Genomic DNA, 20,938 nt, shown 5'->3' on the forward strand with positions numbered 1-20,938 from the left:
TGTGTTTTCTTCTTTTCTTTTTTTCTAGTCAACTTTGGTTTAGTTTCATGAATGTGTAGTTTTTCCAGTGTTCGGTTATTTCTCTGGATCATTGTTTTAGTTCTTGTTTAGTTCATTTTTGGATTTACTTCGCTGGTTTATGTTTAGGTTTCTGTGTTTATGTTCAACGGGTTATGATCGTTAGTTCTTTGTCTCTAGTTTTTGGTTACCACCTGTTTCTTCCATGTTTGTCTCCCATTCCACCCTCTAGTTTTGTTTATTCGTCCCTTGTTAAATTCCTAGTGCTTCAGTCGGAGTTTATTCCTTGTTTTCTCGTTTTTTGACAGAAACAGTCAGATGTTGTGTCAGGGTTGAACTCATGTGGTTCAGAGACTGAAGGTTTGGTGGCAGCTGGTCTGAAAATTGAACTTTTTCCACTTTGTCCTGTGGTCTCTGTCGGGGATTTGACAGGTTTGTGTTGACTGAGGGAAGAGACTTGTGACCAAGTATTGTTGAAGTGTGTGCGTGTGTGTGGGTGGAGCTGCTGTGATGTTTCAGGGTCAAAGTATTTCAGGTTTATTGTTGTGCTTATGAGTTTATGTCATATCTCTGTGTCTCAGTGCATGCTGGGAGTGGAGGACGGTGAGAGTGTCTGTGAGTACGTTTTCTCTCTTCTGTGGAAACCTGTAGTTTGATGTTCAGAAAGAATTTTCGGTCTGAATCTACAAAGAACAACGGTGTCATGTTTAGTCTGAACAGTCTTGATAAAGTCCGTGTGGTTGTTAAACAAGTTAATTCAGGAAAACCGTTGTCCAGGTGGTAACGCTGGTTCATCTGGACTAAGGTTGTTTTGTCCAAAGTTCCTCAGGTTGTTAGTGAGAACTGGGAGAAACAGACAGTTAATGATTAATGTGGAGCTGAAATGATACAAAATGAAAAAAAAAAACATTAAAAGAACAGTTTGATCTAATAAAAACCAGAATAAACTGAATGGAATTGAATCTTAAGTGAGTTTGTTTTTGTCTGGACTCAAAATGATGTCATTTACTGTGAAGAAGACAAAAGACTGAATCCACTTCAGCTCATTATGTTCTCAGCATTTTTATCACATAAAACAATGGTGGATTATTACGTTGTAAACTTTGATTACTTGTTTTTTACATTCTGTGCAGGAATAGACAGATGGGAATAAAACTTTAGTTTTGCTGACATGGAGCAGCAGCTGGTTCTCTGTGCAGCAGCCTGTCAAATGTCTGGATTTGTCGTCCATGTGAAGTCTCCTGGTTGTTATAGGAGCTCATCATAGTGCTGTGGTCTCAAACAGGATGTTAAAGTCAGAAGTAAAATCATCAACAGCCTGTCAGAGCTTCATACAAACCAGCTACTAAACAAAGTCCAGTCCATCCTGTCTGACAGCTCAAGCCCCTCTATACAGAGTTCAGTGTCTTCTGTCTATGAAATCGATGAAGCAGATCCAACAGATACAAGCACAGTTTCTACCCTCTCTCATAACTATGGTTAATTTGGTTAACTCTCCAGCAGGTGTGGACTCTGCTATGAATCAGTGTGAGGACAGAGAGGAGGGAGTCCCTCCCTCTAAAACCACTCTGTGTGGGGGACATGAGAGCCAGACCAAAGACCAGAGGTGAGATGAGGATCTCTAACTGTCCATGACTCTTGTCCATGTCAAATCAGTCCACCATCATTATTCCCACTCACTGTCACATCTTCCACTCAGCTCCTCAATAACAGCTTAGAAGAACTAATCATGAACTACTAACTGTCTTAGTTAACAAAGAGCCAACCACTGATTAGTCCACTAACCAACTAAGATGAGACAGCATCTTTCATCAGATTCCATGTGGATGAACAGGAGAACGTTTCCTCATCCACTGTCTTCTTACTGACTTTCTATCTGCTTCTAACATTTCAGCTGCTGACAGTCTGCTCACAATTCATCTGCTTTCAGCTTCAAACTACTTTTCATTTGTCTCTTGTTTGTTTGGATCAGGATGAAGAAGCAGAGACCTGACTCTGCTGAACCTAGCTGGGTCTCTATGAAAAGTGACTCTATGAGTCAACTTTTTCACTTTAAAGATGAACAACCTGCTCATGGAAGGTAAGAAATAAAAACTGAGTTTTATTTTCTGATTCATCTGAGAAGAGAAGTCATTTCTTTGTCCAGAGCTTCACAGTCTGAGTAGAACTGAACTTCTTGCTTTGGTAGCTGCTGATCTCTGTCACAGTCAACTCCACAGTTGTTGTTGTGACCAGAGTTTAGACAAAACCCTGACAGGACAATGTACATGTTTGCTTTAGTGAACTGAAGACTTAGACTTTATCCAGTGTCTTATTGGTGTCATATAATATCTGCAATGTATAGACGATGATAAAAAATTCAATTATTATCACAGTTCACATCATCTACAGTTTGTCTGGAGTCAAGTGTCAGCAACATACTGAAAACAGGAAAACTGCAATTGAGAGTTTTTCGAATTGCCTGTTTTTTAGCTTCACAATATTCTGTTACTATTTGTATCAGGATGAAGAAGCAGAGACCAAAACACAGCCATGTGTCTATGAAGAGTGACCGGTCTATGGGTAAAGGCATTAACTTTAAAGATGAACAACCTGCTGATCAAAGGTAAGAATTTAAAACAGTATCTTGATGCTTAAAGTCCATGCAACTCACCTGTACAGCAAACATAGAAGCTGATTTGTCCTTCAAATTCCACCTCCATCAGAGGGTTTATAAGGAAAATTGGTTAATATTTGAAGAGTAATGACTCTACAATCTGTCCACATTCAGCCACTGTACTGTAACTTTTACTCAGTGTTTCCCATTTCTCCTGAAGTGAAGGTGTTCACCAGGTGTCCACATAAACACTTAATTTTTACTCACTTTGTTTATGAGTCATTACATTTCCTTAAAGTTTCTATTTTCTCCACAGAGTTGAGCAGCTCAGCTCAGAGGTTCACAGTGATCAGTTTGCCCAGCAGCATCAACCAGACCTTGACTCCATATTTATGGTCTGTACATGTCCAATCACACTTTGACTATGAACTACATAAAACCCAGACTGAATGTTCAACAACCATTCAGGTCCTAACAGAGTCCATGCTGCTGTGTTCAGACCAGCAGGTCTTCAGACTGACAGATGAATCACATGTTGTCTTCTACCAGTTTAAATGAAATGTTCACTTCTCATTCTGTTCCAGCTGCTGGAGGACAACATTGTCACTTTTGTGAAGAACCAGCTGAAGGAGATCCAGAGGGTCCTGAGACCAGATTACCCAGAATGCTCAGATAGTCAGAGGGAGGATGAGGAGGTGTTGGACAGTGAGGATGAAGAGCGGAGGAGGAGCAGCAGAGAGTCATTTGTGAAGATCACAGCAAACTTCCTGAGGAGAATGAAGCAGGAGGAGCTGGCTGACTGTCTGCAGAGCAGTAAGAGGATTTGAACAGATTTAACATGATGGAAAGAGGAAATAGAAACAGCAGGAGAGAGGTTTCCATTTCCAAACTCTGCTGTAAATATGCTGCACACATCTGTATCAGATCAGAGGCTGTTTGTCCTCCACTGATGATAAAACTGATGGAGGAAGAAAAACTCTACAGACACTTAAATGTCCAGATTCTCTAAATTTTTTAGGATCCACTCACGGATTTCATTTCTTCTTTGTTCATTTAGGATTTCATGCCCCTTTATGTCGACGCAAACTCAAGTCTAAACTGAAGAAGAAGTTCCAGTGTCTGTTTGAGGGGATCGCTAAAGCAGGAAACCCAACCCTTCTGAATCAGATCTACACAGAGCTCTACATCACAGAGGGAGGGACTGGAGAGGTCAATGATGAACATGAGGTCAGACAGATTGAAACAGCATCCAGGAAACCAGACAGACCAGAAACAACAATCAGACAAGAAGACATCTTTAAAGCCTCACCTGGAAGAGATGAACCAATCAGAACAGTGATGACAAAGGGAGTGGCTGGAATTGGGAAAACAGTCTTAACACAGAAGTTCACTCTGGACTGGGCTGAAGACAAAGCCAACCAGGACATACAGTTCACATTTCCATTGACTTTCAGAGAGCTGAATGTGCTGAAAGAGAAAAAGTTCAGTTTGGTGGAACTTGTTCACCAGTTCTTTCCTGAAACCAAAGAAGCAGGAATCAGCAGGTTTGAAGAGTTCCAGGTTGTGTTCATCTTTGACGGTCTGGATGAGTGTCGACTTCCTCTGGACTTCCACAACAATGAGATCCTGACTGATGTTACTGAGTCCACCTCAGTGGATGTGCTGCTGACAAACCTTATCAGGGGGAACCTGCTTCCCTCTGCTCGCCTCTGGATAACCACTCGACCTGCAGCAGCCAATCAGATCCCTCCTGAGTGTGTTGATATGGTGACAGAGGTCAGAGGGTTCACTGACCCACAGAAGGAGGAGTACTTCAGGAAGAGATTCAGAGATGAGGAGCAGGCCAGCAGAATCATCTCCCACATCAAGACATCACGAAGCCTCCACATCATGTGCCACATCCCAGTCTTCTGCTGGATCACTGCTACAGTTCTGGAGGATTTGTTGAAAACCAGAGATGAAGAAGAGCTGCCCAAGACCCTGACTGAGATGTACATCCACTTCCTGGTGGTTCAGTCCAAACTGAAGAACATCAAGTATGATGGAGGAGCTGAGACAGATCCACCCTGGAGTCCAGAGAGCTGGAAGATGATTGAGTCTCTGGGAAAACTGGCTTTTGAGCAGCTGCAGAAAGGAAACCTGATCTTTTATGAATCAGACCTGACAGAGTGTGACATCAATATCAGAGCAGCCTCAGTGTACTCAGGAGTGTTCACACAGATCTTTAAAGAGGAGAGAGGACTGTACCAGGACAAGGTGTTCTGCTTCGTCCATCTGAGTGTGCAGGAGTTTCTGGCTGCTCTTCATGTCCATCTGACATTCAGCAACTCTGGAATCAATCTGTTGTCAGAATCAACATCTAACTCATCTAAAAAAGACAAACATAAACTAAAAGATCTCTACCAGACTGCTGTGGACAAGGCTTTACAAAGTCCAAATGGACACCTGGACTTGTTCCTCCGCTTCCTCGTTGGGTTTTCAGTGCTGAACAATCAGACTCTCCTACGAGGCCTGCTGACCCAGACAGGAAGTGGATCACAGACCAATCAGGAAACAGTCCAGTACATCAAGGAGAAGATCAGTGAGAATCTGTCTGCAGAGAAAAGCATCAACCTGTTCCACTGTCTGAATGAACTGAATGATGGTTCTCTAGTGGAGGAGATCCAACAGTCCCTGAGATCAGGACGTCTCTCCACAGATAAACTGTCTCCTGCTCAGTGGTCAGCTCTGGTCTTCATCTTACTGTCATCAGAAAAAGATCTGGACATGTTTGAACTGAAGAACTACTCTGCTTCAGAGGAGGCTCTTCTGAGGCTGCTGCCAGTGGTCAAAGCCTCCAACAAAGCTCTGTATGTGCACATAGACTATTTCAGATTAAGTGGATTGTTGTTGGCATGACAGAAAACTAATGTTTGTAACTTGTTTGTTTTACTGGATAATTTTTAGACTGAGTGGCTGTAACCTCTCAGAGAGAAGCTGTGAAGCTCTGTCCTCAGTTCTCAGCTCCCAGTCCTCTAGTCTGAGAGAACTGGACCTGAGTAACAATGACCTGCAGGATTCAGGATTAAAGCTGTTGTGTGATGAACTGAAGCAACATCACTGTAGACTGGAAACTCTCAGGTCACTTAACAGCTATTTTTTTCAAGTTTACACATTCAATTGTTTGTGTTTCTATATCTGAACTTTGTTTTAACTGACTAAAAATCTATTTCAGGCTGAGTGACTGTAAACTCTCAGAGATAAGTTGTGAAGCTCTGTCCTCAGTTCTCAGCTCCCAGTCCTCTAGTCTGAGAGAACTGGACCTGAGTAACAATGACCTGCAGGATTCAGGAGTGAAGCTGCTGTGTGCTGGACTGAAGCAACATCACTGCAGACTGGAAACTCTCAGGTCAAGATTCAGATTTTTGTAAACATTCATTTGACAAACTATCCTGATGAAGAGGTTTAGTGACTCAGCAGATTGTTAGCTTTGTTCTAACCACAGAAACTTGACTTGTTTATAAAAAACTGATTGAGTAAAGTTGCTAAACTATATTCAGTTGGACTTCAACATGTTTGATCTGAAGAATAAATAAAATTCAATTCAATTTCAATTCAACTTTATTTATATAGCACCAATTCACAACAAAGTCATCTCAGGGCACTTTACAGAATAAAGTCAAGATTATAAAGATGTATAGAGAGAACCCAACAATTCCCCCTGGAGCAAGCTATAGGCAACAGTGGAGAGGAAAAACTTCCTTTAACGGAAGAAACCTCCAGCAGAACCAGGCTCAGGGTGGACGGCCATCTGCCTCGACCGGTTGGGGTGAGTGGAAAGTGGAGAGAGAAAAGAACAGAGCAACAAAAAGCAACAACAAAACATCGGGCAGATTGGTAGGACCAGTAGCTGCACGCTGGAAGACACACAGCTTCAAAGCCAGGGGACACCTGCAGAAAGGGACAGAGAGAAAGGGACAGAGGAGGACAAAGACAACTACGGGAGAGAACACACAGAGTTAATGACATACAGTGGTGACAATTGCGGGGTGAGAGGAGAGGAGAGATGGTCAAGAGGAGGAAAGGAGCTCAGTGCATTGGGGGGTGGGTCCCCCAGCAGTCTAAGCCTATGGCAGCATAACTATAACTAACTATATGCTTTATTAAAAAGGAAGGTTTTAAGCCTAGACTTAAAAGTAGAGAGTGTGTCTGCTTCCCGAATCTGAACTTGGAGCTGGTTCCACAGGAGAGGAGCTTGATAGCTAAAGGCTCTGCCTCCCATTCTACCTTTGGAAATTCTGGGAACCACAAGTAGGCCTGCATTCTGAGAGCGAAGTGGTCTACTGGGATGATATGGTGCTATGAGGTCTTCTATATATGATGGAGCCTGACCATTCAGAGCTTTATATGTAAGAAGAAGGGTTTAAATTCTATTCTAGATTTAATGGGAAGCCAATGGAGAGAAGCTAGTGAAGGTGAAATATGATCTCTCTTGCTAGTTCCAGTCAGCACTCTTGCTGCAGCATTTTGGATTAATTGCAGGCTCTTTAGGGAGTTACTGGGGCATCCTGAAAATAGGGAATTACAGTAGTCCAACCTAGAGGTAACAAATGCATGGACCAGTTTTTCGGCATCACTTTGAGACAGGATGCTCCTAATTTTGGCAATGTTCTGTAGGTGGAAGAAGGCTGTTCTAGAGATTTGTTTTATATGTGAGTTAAAGGACAGATCCTGATCAAAAATAACTCCAGGGTTCCTTGCAGTAGTACTGGAGGCCAGACTTATGCCATCTAGTGTAACAATATGGTTGGACATCATATCTCTGAGATTTTTGGGCGCAAATACTATGACGTCATTCAGTTTTGTCTGAGTTTAAAAGTAAAAAACTGTGGGACATCCAGGCCTTTATGTCTTGTAGGCTTGAAGCTTTATTAACTGATTATTTTCATCTGGTTCCATAGATAAATATAGCTGGGTATCATCAGCATAACAGTGGAAATTTATGGAATGTTTTCTAATAATGTTGCCTAAAGGAGACATATATAAAGTAAAAAGTATTGGTCCTAACACAGAGCCTTGTGGAACTCCATAGCTAACCTTTGTGTGCATGGAGGATTCATCATTAACATTAACACATTGGAATCTATCAGATAGATAAGATTTAAACCAACCTAGTGCAGTTCCTGTAATTCCAATTTCATGTTCCAGTCTCTGTAATAAAATGTTATGATCAATGGTATCAAATGCAGCACTAAGATCTAACAGAACAAGTATAGAGATGAGTCCAGTATCTGAGGCCATGAGAAAATTGTTGGTGACTTTGACCAGTGCTGTTTCTGTACTATGATGAACTCTAAATCCTGACTGAAAGTCTTCATACAAATTATTCCTATGAAGGTGATCACATAATTGTTTTGCGACTACTTTTTCAATTATTTTAGAAATAAAGGGGAGATTAGATATTGGTCTGTAATTGGCTAAAACACCTGGGTCAAGACAGGGTTTTTTAAGTAATGGTTTAATTACAGCTACCTTATAGGCCTGTGGTACATAGCCTGTTTCTAAAGATAGATTGATGATATCTAATATGAACGTATCTATTAAGGGTAAAGCTTCCTTGAGCAGCTTAGTTGGAATAGGGTCTAGCAGACAGGTTGTTGGTTTAGATGAGGTAATAATTGAAGTTAGCTCAGAGTGATCTATGGGTAAAAAGCAGTCTAACAGGGATTGAAGCCTTATCGATGATTCTAGCACTGCTGTACATGAAGATCTATCTGTAATTTTTGGGGGGAGGATCTGGTGAATTCTTTCTGTAATATCTACAATTTTATTCATAAAGAAAGTCATGAAGTCATTGCTGCTCAGATTTAAGGGAAAACTAGGCTCAACAGAACTATGGCTCTTAGTCAGCCTGGCTACAGTGCTGAACAGAAACCGGGGGTTGTTCTTGTTTTCTTCTATTAATGATGAATAATATGCTGTTCTGGCATCACGGAGCTTTTTTGTACATTTTTAAACTATTTTTCCAGGCTAAATGAGATTCTTCTAAATTTCTGGAACACTTCCTTTCTAACTTTCGTGTTTTCTGTTTTAAATTGCGTGTTTGTGAACTATACCATGGAGATCGCCTCTTCTGGTTTACTGCCTTCTTTTTCAGAGGGGCAACACTATCGAGTATTGTACGTAGTGAGGCTGCAGAATTGTCAACAAGATAATCTACTTGTGCAGGAGTAACATTAAGGAGACTACTTTCCATTGTATTAACATATGGTGAAGCAAATGATGAAGAAATAATTTCTTTAAATTTGTTGACAGCTTTTTCATGTAAGCATCTGCTATGTTGGAATTTTTCCCTAACTGCTGTATAGTCCGTTATTGTAAATTCAAATGTTATTAAAAAATGGTCAGACAGAAGAGAGTTGTGAGGACATATTGTTAAATTATCCGTTTCAATTCCATACGTAAGGACAAGGTCTAACGTGTGACTAAAACAGTGAGTGGGTTTATTTACATTTTGGGAAAAACCAATTGAATCTAATAAAGAATTAAACGCAGTGCTCAGGCAGTTACTGTCAGCATCTACATGAATGTTAAAGTCACCCACTATAATGACTTTATCTGTACTAATACGCTTACCGCACGAGGAGCCCAACAGGTTCAATCAGACTTGGCACCTAATCCAGAGAATAGTCAATCTAACATCAAACCATCATTGCTCCAAGACACTGAATTTGATCATCTCATGATGATATAAATAATATAAAATAATCCCCACAACCGATAAAATATCAATAATTGAAGTGTACACAGATGAACTAATGCAGAGCGTTTACTTCACACTAACTACAAGGCTGCAATGTCATTGTTTTATTGCCAGAAATGAAAGGAACAAATGATGAACATTAGTTACTATAACACACAGGAGATTCTGCAGATCATAAGCAGGAAAATATGTTTTCACTTGTGTAGCAAACTCCTCTGACCTCTCCAGTGTCCTTGCAAAGGCAAAGAGCAGGTCCACAACCTGACTTGGTTCCACGATCCACCTTAATTCTAGTTTGTACAGTTGGCTGTTTAGTTGGTAAAAAGGTGGAGCATTAATTTAAACTAGAAAAGGCAATTTCCAAGGAAATTACGTGGGAGAGCTGTTAAGTCGCCCGGTAGAGGCCGACCGCTCAGAAGCTGCTGAGAGCAGAGGCGTTTGTACATTCAAAGCCGCAAACGCTGAAGAGAGATAAATACAAACAAAAAGAGAAAGAAGAAGATGACAAGAAAAGGAAAAAATCCAAAATCCCAGGAAAAGTTGAATTCAGAAAAGAAAAAAAGTAGAAAGTAACAATGGAGGAAGTAAATAAGTAAAAAGTTGATATTTAAAGTGTAAAGAAACAGAAAAAGAAGCAAAATGAAAAGTTGCTATTGAAAGTGTAAAGAAAAAAGTAAGAAGTGAAAAAGCAACAACTTGATTAACAAAAGTGGAAAGAAGTAGTAAGAAACAAAGGAAAAGGTAAATATTCCCAAAGTTAAAAGAAACAAAGAAAGAAGCAAAGTAAAAAAGTTGCTATTAAAAGTGTAAAGGAAGAAGTGAAAAAGCAACAACTTGATTAACAAAAGTGGAAAGAAGTAGTAAGAAACAAAGGAAAAGGTAAATATTCCCAAAGTTAAAAGAAACAAAAAAAGAAGCAAAGTAAAAAAGTTGCTATTAAAGTGTAAAGAAAAAAGCTAGAAGTAACTACTTAGAAATGAAGGAACCATTTTAATGCTGAAAAACTGTTGAAAAAAAAAAAAGTTGAAAAGAGCTTTTAATTTGAAAGTGTGTTTCCTGTCTGTGTCTGTGTGGTAGTTTGTGTGTCCACTGTAGGGAGACTTCAAAACAAACTCATTTTAGCATTTAAATGCTAAATAATTAAAATAAGAATGATAAAAGGCTTTTGTTTTGAAAGTGTGTTTCCTGTCTGTGAGGGTGTGTGTGTAGGGAAACTTCACCACAAAGTCATTTTAGCATTTAAATGCTAAAAAGTGGATAAAATATTATGAAAGGCTTTTATTTTGAAAGTGTTTCCTGTCTTTGAGGGTGTGTGTGTGTGTCTGTCTCCACTGTGTATGTTGAGGGAGAAAAACTCAGGTAAAGTGTGTGGACACAGCTCTGAGGCTGATCACATGATCTCATGCAGCTGTGTCCGTTACCATGACAATGACCGCTGCCTGCCTGCTGAGTCATGTGAGCCAAATGCAAAGGCAGGCTGGAAAAGTGCTGAGACTATGCCTCGCAAAATGCTCAAAATATGAAAAGGTATTAGTCCTATCGAAACAATCCAAAAACTGTGAGTGACAAAAGGCTTCAATGAACACACTGATGTACTTTATTTGAAGATACTCCATAAAATGAAGGCGTGGTGGCGATTTTAAAACAGCCCCCCGTTTGTGATTTGATTAGAATTTAAGAACCTCTGTTATAATGGGCTCCAATGGGAGTTTCAGACGGCACTCTCTCTGCTTCTGGACACTTGGTGAAAGAACCGTCAGTCCTGTCACTATGAGAGTTACATTTACTGAAAGAAGACAAAAATACCTACATTCTGATGTATAGTTTGTTTATGTAAGATTAAAGTTGACTGAAGGAAAGAAGGAAAAGAAGGAAAAAAGTTGCTAAAAGTGGAAGCTGAAAAGTTAGAGTGCGTGTGATGTCACCCACTCTAGCTGCTCCAACATTCCGCAATACACACTAATGGAAAAGTTGAAAAAGCTCCAAAAGTTGCCTAAAACTAAAACTGCGATTATTCAAAAAGTATAAAAGATACAAAGAAGCTGATCAACACAGAAAAAGTTGAAAGGGACTAGACCCGTATAAACTTTAAATGAAGTTTCTACTCCAAAGTATGACGACACAAGAGGCAGATGAAAAGTGGCAAGTTGAAGGGAAGTTTTAAGTGGCTTCCATTCATTTTCAATGGGAAGAAAAGTTGATAAAAAGTGAAATATAATAAAAAGTATAAAAGTTATTAATGAGAAAAGTAATAGCCCACATGTCCTAAAAGAGACCTACGATTAGGAAGTGGAACGGAGTTTCTACGACAAACCGTCTAGGAGGAGATAGTGACCGAAAAACGGCGAAATAAAAATAATAATAATAACTAGAAAAGGCAATTTCCAAGGAAATTACGTGGGAGAGCTGTTAAGTCGCCCGGTAGAGGCCGACCGCTCAGAAGCTGCTGAGAGCAGAGGCGTTTGCACGTTCAAAGCCGCAAACGCTGAAGAGAGATAAATACAAACAAAAAGAGAAAGAAAGAAGATGACAATAAAAGAAAAAATCCAAAATACCAAGAAAAGTTGAATTCAGAAAAGAAAAAAAGTAGAAAGTAACAATGGAAGTAAATAGCTAAAAAGGTGATATTTAAAGTGTAAAGAAACAGAAAAAGAAGCAAAGTAAAAAGTTGCTATTGAAAGTGTAAAGAAAAAAGTAAGAAGTGAAAAAGCAACAACTTGATTAACAAAAGTGGAAAGAAGTAGTAAGAAACAAAGGAAAAGGTTAATATTCCCAAAGTTAAAAGAAACAAAGAAAGAAGCAAAGTAAAAAAGTTGCTATTAAAAGTGTAAAGGAAGAAGTGAAAAAGCAACAACTTGATTAACAAAAGTGGAAAGAAGTAGTAAGAAACAAAGAAAAAAGGTTAATATTCCCAAAGTTAAAAGAAAGAAAAAAAGAAGCAAAGTAAAAAAGTTGCTATTAAAGTGTAAAGAAAAAAGCTAGAAGTAACTACTTAGAAATGAAGGAACCATTTTAATGCTGAAAAACTGTTGAAAAAAAAAAGTTGAAAAGAGCTTTTAATTTGAAAGTGTGTTTCCTGTCTGTGTCTGTGTGGTAGTTTGTGTGTCCACTGTAGGGAGACTTCAAATCAAACTCATTTTAGCATTTAAATGCTAAATAATTAAAATAAGAATGATAAAAGGCTTTTATTTTGAAAGTGTGTTTCCTGTCTGTGAGGGTGTGTGTGTAGGGAAACTTCACCACAAAGTCATTTTAGCATTTAAATGCTAAAAAGTGGATAAAATATTATGAAAGGCTTTTATTTTGAAAGTGTTTTTCCTATCTGTGAGGGTGTGTGTGTAGGGAAACTTCACCACAAAGTCATTTTAGCATTTAAATGCTAAAAAGTGGATAAAGTATTATGAAAGGCTTTTATTTTGAAAGGGTATTTCCTGTCTGTGAGGGTGTGTGTCTGTGTGTGTCTCCACTGTGTCTGTTGAGGGAGAAAAACTCAGGTAAAGTGTGTGGACACAGCTCTGAGGCTGATTACATGACGTCATGCAGCTGTGTCCGTTACCATGACAATGACTGCTGCCCGCTGCCTGCCTGCTGAGTCATGTGAGCCAAATGCAAAGGCAGGCTGGAAAAGTGCTGAGACTATGCCTCGCAAAATGCTCAAAATATGAAAAAGTATTAGTCCTATCGAAACAATTCAAAAACTGTGAGTGACAAAAGGCTTCAATGAACACACTGATGTACTTTATTTGAAGATACTCCATAAAATGAAGGCGTGGTGGCGATTTTAAAACAGCCCCCCGTTTGTGATTTGATTAGAATTTAAGAACCTCTGTTATAATGGGCTCCAATGGGAGTTTTGACGGCACTCTCTCTGCTTCTGGACACTTGGAGAAAGAACCGTCAGTCCTGTCACTATGAGAGTTACATTTACTGAAAGAAGACAAAAATACCTACATTCTGATGTATAGTTTGTTTATGTAAGATTAAAGTTGACTGAAGGAAAGAAGGAAAAGAAGGAAAAAAGTTCCTAAAAGTGGAAGCTGAAAAGTTAGAGTGCGTGTGATGTCACCCACTCTAGCTGCTCCAACATTCCGCAATACACACTAATGGAAAAGTTGAAAAAGCTCCAAAAGTTGCCTAAAAGTAAAACTGCGATTATTCAAAAAGTATAAAAGATAGAAAGAAGCTGATCCACCCAGAAAAAGTTGAAAGGGACTAGACCCGTATAAAGTTTAAATGAAGTTTCTACTCCAAAGTATGACGACACAAGAGGCAGATGAAAAGTGGCAAGTTGAAGGGAAATTTTAAGTGCCTTCCATTCATTTTCTATGGGAAAAAAAGTTCATAAAAAGTGAAATATAATAAAAAGTATAAAAGTTATTAATGAGAAAAGTAATAGCATAGATCTCCTAAAAGAGACCTACGTTTAGGAAGTGGAACGAAGTTTCTACGACAAACCGTCTAGGAGGAGATAGTGACCGAAAAACGGCGAAATAATAATAATAATAAAGAAAAGGATCTCATAAGTGTGAGAGCTGTGCTTACAGCTCTCCCACTAATAATAACTAGAAAAGGCAATTTCCAAGGAAATTACGTGGGAGAGCTGTTAAGTCGCCCGGTAGAGGCCGACCGCTCAGAAGCTGCTGAGAGCAGAGGCGTTTGTACATTCAAAGCCGCAAACGCTGAAGAGAGATAAATACAAACAAAAAGAGAAAGAAGAAGATGACAAGAAAAGGAAAAAATCCAAAATCCCAGGAAAAGTTGAATTCAGAAAAGAAAAAAAGTAGAAAGTAACAATGGAGGAAGTAAATAAGTAAAAAGTTGATATTTAAAGTGTAAAGAAACAGAAAAAGAAGCAAAATGAAAAGTTGCTATTGAAAGTGTAAAGAAAAAAGTAAGAAGTGAAAAAGCAACAACTTGATTAACAAAAGTGGAAAGAAGTAGTAAGAAACAAAGGAAAAGGTAAATATTCCCAAAGTTAAAAGAAACAAAGAAAGAAGCAAAGTAAAAAAGTTGCTATTAAAAGTGTAAAGGAAGAAGTGAAAAAGCAACAACTTGATTAACAAAAGTGGAAAGAAGTAGTAAGAAACAAAGGAAAAGGTTAATATTCCCAAAGTTAAAAGAAACAAAGAAAGAAGCAAAGTAAAAAAGTTGCTATTAAAGTGTAAAGAAAAAAGCTAGAAGTAACTACTTAGAAATGAAGGAACCATTTTAATGCTGAAAAACTGTTGAAAAAAAAAAGTTGAAAAGAGCTTTTAATTTGAAAGTGTGTTTCCTGTCTGTGTCTGTGTGGTAGTTTGTGTGTCCACTGTAGGGAGACTTCAAATCAAACTCATTTTAGCATTTAAATGCTAAATAATTAAAATAAGAATGATAAAAGGCTTTTATTTTGAAAGTGTGTTTCCTGTCTGTGAGGGTGTGTGTGTAGGGAAACTTCACCACAAAGTCATTTTAGCATTTAAATGCTAAAAAGTGGATAAAATATTATGAAAGGCTTTTATTTTGAAAGTGTTTTTCCTATCTGTGAGGGTGTGTGTGTAGGGAAACTTCACCACAAAGTCATTTTAGCATTTAAATGCTAAAAAGTGGATAAAGTATTATGAAAGGCTTTTATTTTGAAAGGGTATTTCCTGTCTGTGAGGGTGTGTGTCTGTGTGTGTCTCCACTGTGTCTGTTGAGGGAGAAAAACTCAGGTAAAGTGTGTGGACACAGCTCTGAGGCTGATTACATGACGTCATGCAGCTGTGTCCGTTACCATGACAATGACTGCTGCCCGCTGCCTGCCTGCTGAGTCATGTGAGCCAAATGCAAAGGCAGGCTGGAAAAGTGCTGAGACTATGCCTCGCAAAATGCTCAAAATATGAAAAAGTATTAGTCCTATCGAAACAATTCAAAAACTGTGAGTGACAAAAGGCTTCAATGAACACACTGATGTACTTTATTTGAAGATACTCCATAAAATGAAGGCGTGGTGGCGATTTTAAAACAGCCCCCCGTTTGTGATTTGATTAGAATTTAAGAACCTCTGTTATAATGGGCTCCAATGGGAGTTTTGACGGCACTCTCTCTGCTTCTGGACACTTGGAGAAAGAACCGTCAGTCCTGTCACTATGAGAGTTACATTTACTGAAAGAAGACAAAAATACCTACATTCTGATGTATAGTTTGTTTATGTAAGATTAAAGTTGACTGAAGGAAAGAAGGAAAAGAAGGAAAAAAGTTCCTAAAAGTGGAAGCTGAAAAGTTAGAGTGCGTGTGATGTCACCCACTCTAGCTGCTCCAACATTCCGCAATACACACTAATGGAAAAGTTGAAAAAGCTCCAAAAGTTGCCTAAAAGTAAAACTGCGATTATTCAAAAAGTATAAAAGATAGAAAGAAGCTGATCCACCCAGAAAAAGTTGAAAGGGACTAGACCCGTATAAAGTTTAAATGAAGTTTCTACTCCAAAGTATGACGACACAAGAGGCAGATGAAAAGTGGCAAGTTGAAGGGAAATTTTAAGTGCCTTCCATTCATTTTCTATGGGAAAAAAAGTTCATAAAAAGTGAAATATAATAAAAAGTATAAAAGTTATTAATGAGAAAAGTAATAGCATAGATCTCCTAAAAGAGACCTACGTTTAGGAAGTGGAACGAAGTTTCTACGACAAACCGTCTAGGAGGAGATAGTGACCGAAAAACGGCGAAATAATAATAATAATAAAGAAAAGGATCTCATAAGTGTGAGAGCTGTGCTTACAGCTCTCCCACTAATGAGAGCTGTGCTTACAGCTCTCCCACTAATAATAAAGAAAAGGATCTCATAAGTGTGAGAGCTGTGCTTACAGCTCTCCCACTAATTATGACATTTTATAGCCTAGATTTAGTTTATGGTTATGTCTCCAGCAAATTAATAAAGTCTTGTCCTGTTATAGAAACGTGTGTGTGTGTGTGTGTGTGTGTGTGTGTTTAGTCTGTCAGGTTGTCTGATCACAGAGGAAGGTTGTGCTTCTCTGGCCTCAGCTCTGAGCTCCAACCCCTCCCATCTGAGAGAGCTGGACCTGAGCTACAATCATCCAGGAGACTCAGGAGCAAAGCTGCTCTCTGCTGGACTGAAGGATCAACACTGGAGACTGGACACTCTCAGGTATGGACAGATGGACAGACAACAGCAGCTCTCACACTGTTTCTCTGTGTCTGTGACTAACCGATGAACTCTGGTTCATGTTTAATGGTGGAGATGAGTGAAGGTGGATGAAGCTGATTCTGACTTTGTCTCTGTCTCCAGGTTGGACCATGGTGGACCACAGAGACTGAAACCTCGTCTGAGGAAGTGTGAGTGTGTTTTAAGTTTGATTCCTGAGAACACAGCTGCACATGTTCCACTAGATTTGAAGCTTTTCTTGACTGAAGAACAAAGATGAATTTCTCCACAGTTTAATTCTGGATTTAGCTTCTGTATTTTGTCAGTGTGGCTGGAAAGATGTTAGAATTCAATCAATCAATTTCAAATCCACAAACACAACAAAGTGAACACAGTGATCCAACAAAACTAAGAAATACATTTTATTAACAGTGGAGCCAACAGAAAGTGAACTTTTTTTCTTCTGGGTCGTTTGACAGTTACTGAAGAGTTTTGTTACATTCAGGTGCTGCTCGGTAACTAGTACTTCACAGGTTTGACCAATGGAAGTTGTGTTCAAGGACCCCTCACTTTCTTCTCAGTGTGTTTAATAAATCAGTGTTCAGAAACTGGATTTACTGTACAAAGCATTCAAATAATGGAAATAGTTTCTTTCTTCAGCTGGCTGGAAGCTCAAAGTTAGTCTTAGATTGATAGGTTGGTTCTTCCTGGTTTGGTTAGAAAACTGTGCTCTTAAGCCTGATTGTCTCCCACTCAGTTAAGGCTCACAGATCACATGTCTTGGACTCTTTTATAGTGACTTGTATCAAACAAAGCTCACTCCCAGGTCTGTCTAGTTTAATGTTCTGCATGATGACATGTCTTACTGTACGTTTGGCTTTGGTGCTCTGCCCCTTTATCCAGACATTGTGATAATCTGGTATCAGGGCCACATCCCCTTATTGGAGGTTCCATCCTGATCTTGTCCACTTCTGACAACTTTGTGGTGCAGAAAAGACTGTTCAGAAATGCTGTCTCTGTGCAGCAGGAAGGTGTAGAGCACTAAAAGTTGGAGATGAATCCCTGTCATTGGTAAAAACAGGGTCTTTGAAGGAGCTAAGGTGGCTTGTAGCAGAGTATGTGGTGGAGAGCATGAGGACAGAATCCTCATTAGCCACATTCAGACCAAGTTGATTCAGTCAAAGACTGAAGAGGTGAGTTTTTAGCTGCTCGCTGATTGGGTGCAGTTCATTTGGTCTATAAAGGAAGGAGGTTTAACTTCAGGCTCTGTGAGGAGGACACATGAATGTTCTGGGTCATTTGTGTGAAAGCACTGGCGATGATCTGTGTGTATATTAAAACTTTTTCAAATATTCAGTATAGACATGTATTGATTGTATCAATACTATTGACAACACATACAGACACTAGGAAAAGTTTGCAACAGCTTTAAAACACATTGAAACACGTGTCTTTAAAGATGAAGCTTCACTAAACACCAGGAGGAGAAAAATAGACTTCAAGTGGAAGAAAACAGATGTTCCAGAGTTGACTTGTGTCTAATATGTGTATGATGTGGATTTCATTGATACATTTCATAACATGCAATTCTATCTGCTCTGTGAGATGCTCAAGTGGATTGTTGTTGTAACTGGATTGTTGAATTTCATTTGAAATGGAGTCAAACATTCTTCACAGTTGAAGATGAAATGGAAGTTGGAACGATTTACTTTCAGTCATTGTCAGTAAAGTTGGTGATAATTCAACAGATGATAAACTGCAGCTGTTTGTGTCTTGTTCTCTCCATCAGATGCCTGTGAACTGGAACTGGACCCAAACACAGTAAACCGAAAACTACAACTGTCTGACAACAACAGGAAGGTGACACGTGTGACGGAGGATCAGTCATATCCTGATCATCCAGACAGATTTGACTTCTGTCCTCAGCTGCTGTGTAGAAATGTTGTGACTGGTCGCTGTTACTGGGAGGTCGAGTGGAGAGGAAGAGTTTATATATCAGTGAGTTACAGAGGAATCAGAAGAAAAGGAAATAGTTATGACTGTTTGTTTGGATGGAACGATCAGTCCTGGAGTCTGAGCTGCTCTGATCATAGTTACTCTGTCATCCATAATAAGATAAAAACACCCATCTCCTCGTTCTCAGTCTCTCACAGAGTAGCAGTGTATGTGGACTGTCCTGCTGGCTCTCTGTCCTTCTACAGTGTCTCCTCTGACAAACTGATCCACCTCCACACCTTCAACACCACATTCACTGAACCTCTGTGTCCGGGGTTCTTGATCTATCCTAGTTCCTCGTTGTCTCTGTGCAGTGTGTAGGTGTGAGAGTGTCTCCTGTGGACAAAAACTGTGCTGACTGAAGATCAGCTGCTGAAATCAAAGTTCCCTCTGTTCACCATCACACACACTCTGCACCATTGATACTTGGACTTAAGAGAAACATTTGGATGGTTCTTTCATTACTGCCAATCATTTAGGTTGCTGTCAGGTTTGTGTTGATGATGTTCACTCTTGCACCAAGTCATCCACACTGTCCACCCTGAGTCTTTATGTTTTCCTAATTAGAACATGACAAATGTCATTGTTTTAAGGCCTTAGAATATTTGCATCTATCACATTTCCACAGAACTTCAGCACTAACAGCAAAGAAAGAGAAAAAGAATGAGCAGGATGCACAGACTGTGATCCTGCCTCCGGTATAAGTAGGAGAATAATGAAAACTCTGATGTGGACGCTCGACTTGTGTGGTTAGTGTGGAGCAGAGTTCATATTTGTGTCTCAGAAACTGTAAATGTCATAGTAATGACACTTGGTTCACCACTACATCATGATGTACTGCTTCACATACAAGATGGTAGCCACCACACCACCAACTGGCCATTTATGGATCTGCATTTGGGGAAATATTTTTCTTGCATCTGTTTTTACTTTTACATTTTTCAGTGCTTTCAGTCTCACAGTGACGATGGCTGTAAGCAACAGCAGCTTGGCTTCAGCCATCACAAGCATTTTCTTCAGGAAATGTCTGTTCTACTACTTCATTGGAATTCATGCAGATGTCATAGGTACTTAGATAGATAGATACTTATCATCTGGTCTGATTCCTCCACCAAAAGTCCACCACAGTAATAAAAAGTGACCGAGCTGAGACACGACTGACAAACTCAACAAAGAACATTTCCTGATTTTCAAAAAAACTATTTTTTATTAGAAATTTCAAATAGTTGTTTTTTAATTGAAACGGCTGATTTTCTTGACATTTTTACTGGAATACACAATGTGTTCATATACTTTTGACATAAAACTGTTAACATTGATAACAATTGTAGCAATATGCATTTTATTTTCATAATCTTTGTTAAGCAAATTGTACAAATGATGTGTTGTTGCTGTGGATTCTGCTCTCAACTGAACTTAGAAAATACAATATTAGTGAATAATAGGATCAAGTTTATTAATTATTAGGAAACTTTGTTAGAAAATTGTATTGTTTCTTCTGCCATCTTGGACAGTTTTGTAAGACACCACCACATCACAAACCACAGTAGAAATGACCTCCACCCACATTAAGACACTGTTACATTGACTATTGCAATACATATGCATATAATTTATATAATCTTTCTTCAGTGAAAGTATAGGATCTTTAGGTTATTTGTTATCTGGTCTTCAGTGTTTCACTTCCCTCTCTGAGCTCAGCAACCATGGCAAAAGACAAATTCTGTACGAAGAAAAACTTAATGCTTGCACAAAGAAAACCATCCCCATCTTTTTCTTTAGAACATTCTTTGCCATTTCTGTCACCATTTGCATTTATTGATCCAAACACTGTATTTGATTAAAAATATCTTATGATGGAATTAAATAGGCCAATATAAGGAACGTTTGACACGATGGCGACCTGGAGTCTGCTCTTCACGACTGTTCAGTCTAAACATTTATCAGCTGATAAATATCAGCATCAAACCAGCAGAGCTTCCTCATGTGCCACCTGCAGTACATTCAAAAGGACGTCCACACAGTTAGTGCTATGTAACAAGCAGCACACAGCCACACAGAAAGAAACATGTATTTTATGCAGATGTAGAGTCAAATGTTGGATTTTATTTAATGCTTTTACTGTGCTTTGAGTCAGGAGGTGGTGCATCACCATTTCACCATCATAATCTCCATGTTTGTTATGAAATTAAAAATTATAAATGGTGCTTTATTAACTGTGTCGTCTGCATGAGCAAATTCATAATCTGTTTCTCTTTGCTACGATAATAAACTTGAGTTGATCTGAATTTTGGCTCAAACTTCAGTTCAAGTTCAAACATCAATGACGCTGAAGCCACTGCTCAGGATAATGAACTTGCAGTTTACTGCTTTACCAGGTGAAACACTAATCATGACCAAAAACTTCCTAAATTCACTGCTGGAAATTTGACTATTCTACTATATTCAACTACAGGCTTGTTTGT

At 39.0% G+C, this 20,938-nt stretch overlaps 1 protein-coding gene across 1 annotated transcript; it reads left to right on the top strand.

The window, feature by feature from the left end:
• The first annotated feature begins 1,151 nt into the window (after window positions 1-1,151).
• On the top strand, window positions 1,152-20,689 carry LOC137100359 (protein NLRC3-like). The gene is made up of 11 exons (XM_067478167.1): window positions 1,152-1,624; window positions 1,991-2,098; window positions 2,522-2,623; window positions 2,931-3,009; window positions 3,199-3,427; window positions 3,672-5,463; window positions 5,561-5,734; window positions 5,829-6,002; window positions 16,308-16,481; window positions 16,623-16,669; window positions 18,268-20,689. The coding sequence occupies exons 1-11, from the start codon at window positions 1,434-1,436 to the stop codon at window positions 18,792-18,794; spliced, it is 3,597 nt and encodes a 1,198-aa protein (XP_067334268.1). The 5' UTR covers window positions 1,152-1,433; the 3' UTR covers window positions 18,795-20,689.
• The last annotated feature ends 249 nt before the right edge of the window (window positions 20,690-20,938 follow it).

The sequence above is a fragment of the Channa argus genome, chromosome 1 (genome assembly GCF_033026475.1).
Source record: "Channa argus isolate prfri chromosome 1, Channa argus male v1.0, whole genome shotgun sequence".
Taxonomy (NCBI): domain Eukaryota; kingdom Metazoa; phylum Chordata; class Actinopteri; order Anabantiformes; family Channidae; genus Channa; species Channa argus.

Bases quoted from the DNA above. Each gene is read 5' to 3' on its own strand.
- LOC137100359 (XM_067478167.1), top strand. From the start codon at position 1,434: ATGAAATCGATGAAGCAGATCCAACAGATACAAGCACAGTTTCTACCC. The intron at 3,010-3,198 runs GTCTGTACATGT...ATTCTGTTCCAG, and splicing joins ACCTTGACTCCATATTTATG to CTGCTGGAGGACAACATTGT. The intron at 5,735-5,828 runs GTCACTTAACAG...AATCTATTTCAG, and splicing joins TGTAGACTGGAAACTCTCAG to GCTGAGTGACTGTAAACTCT.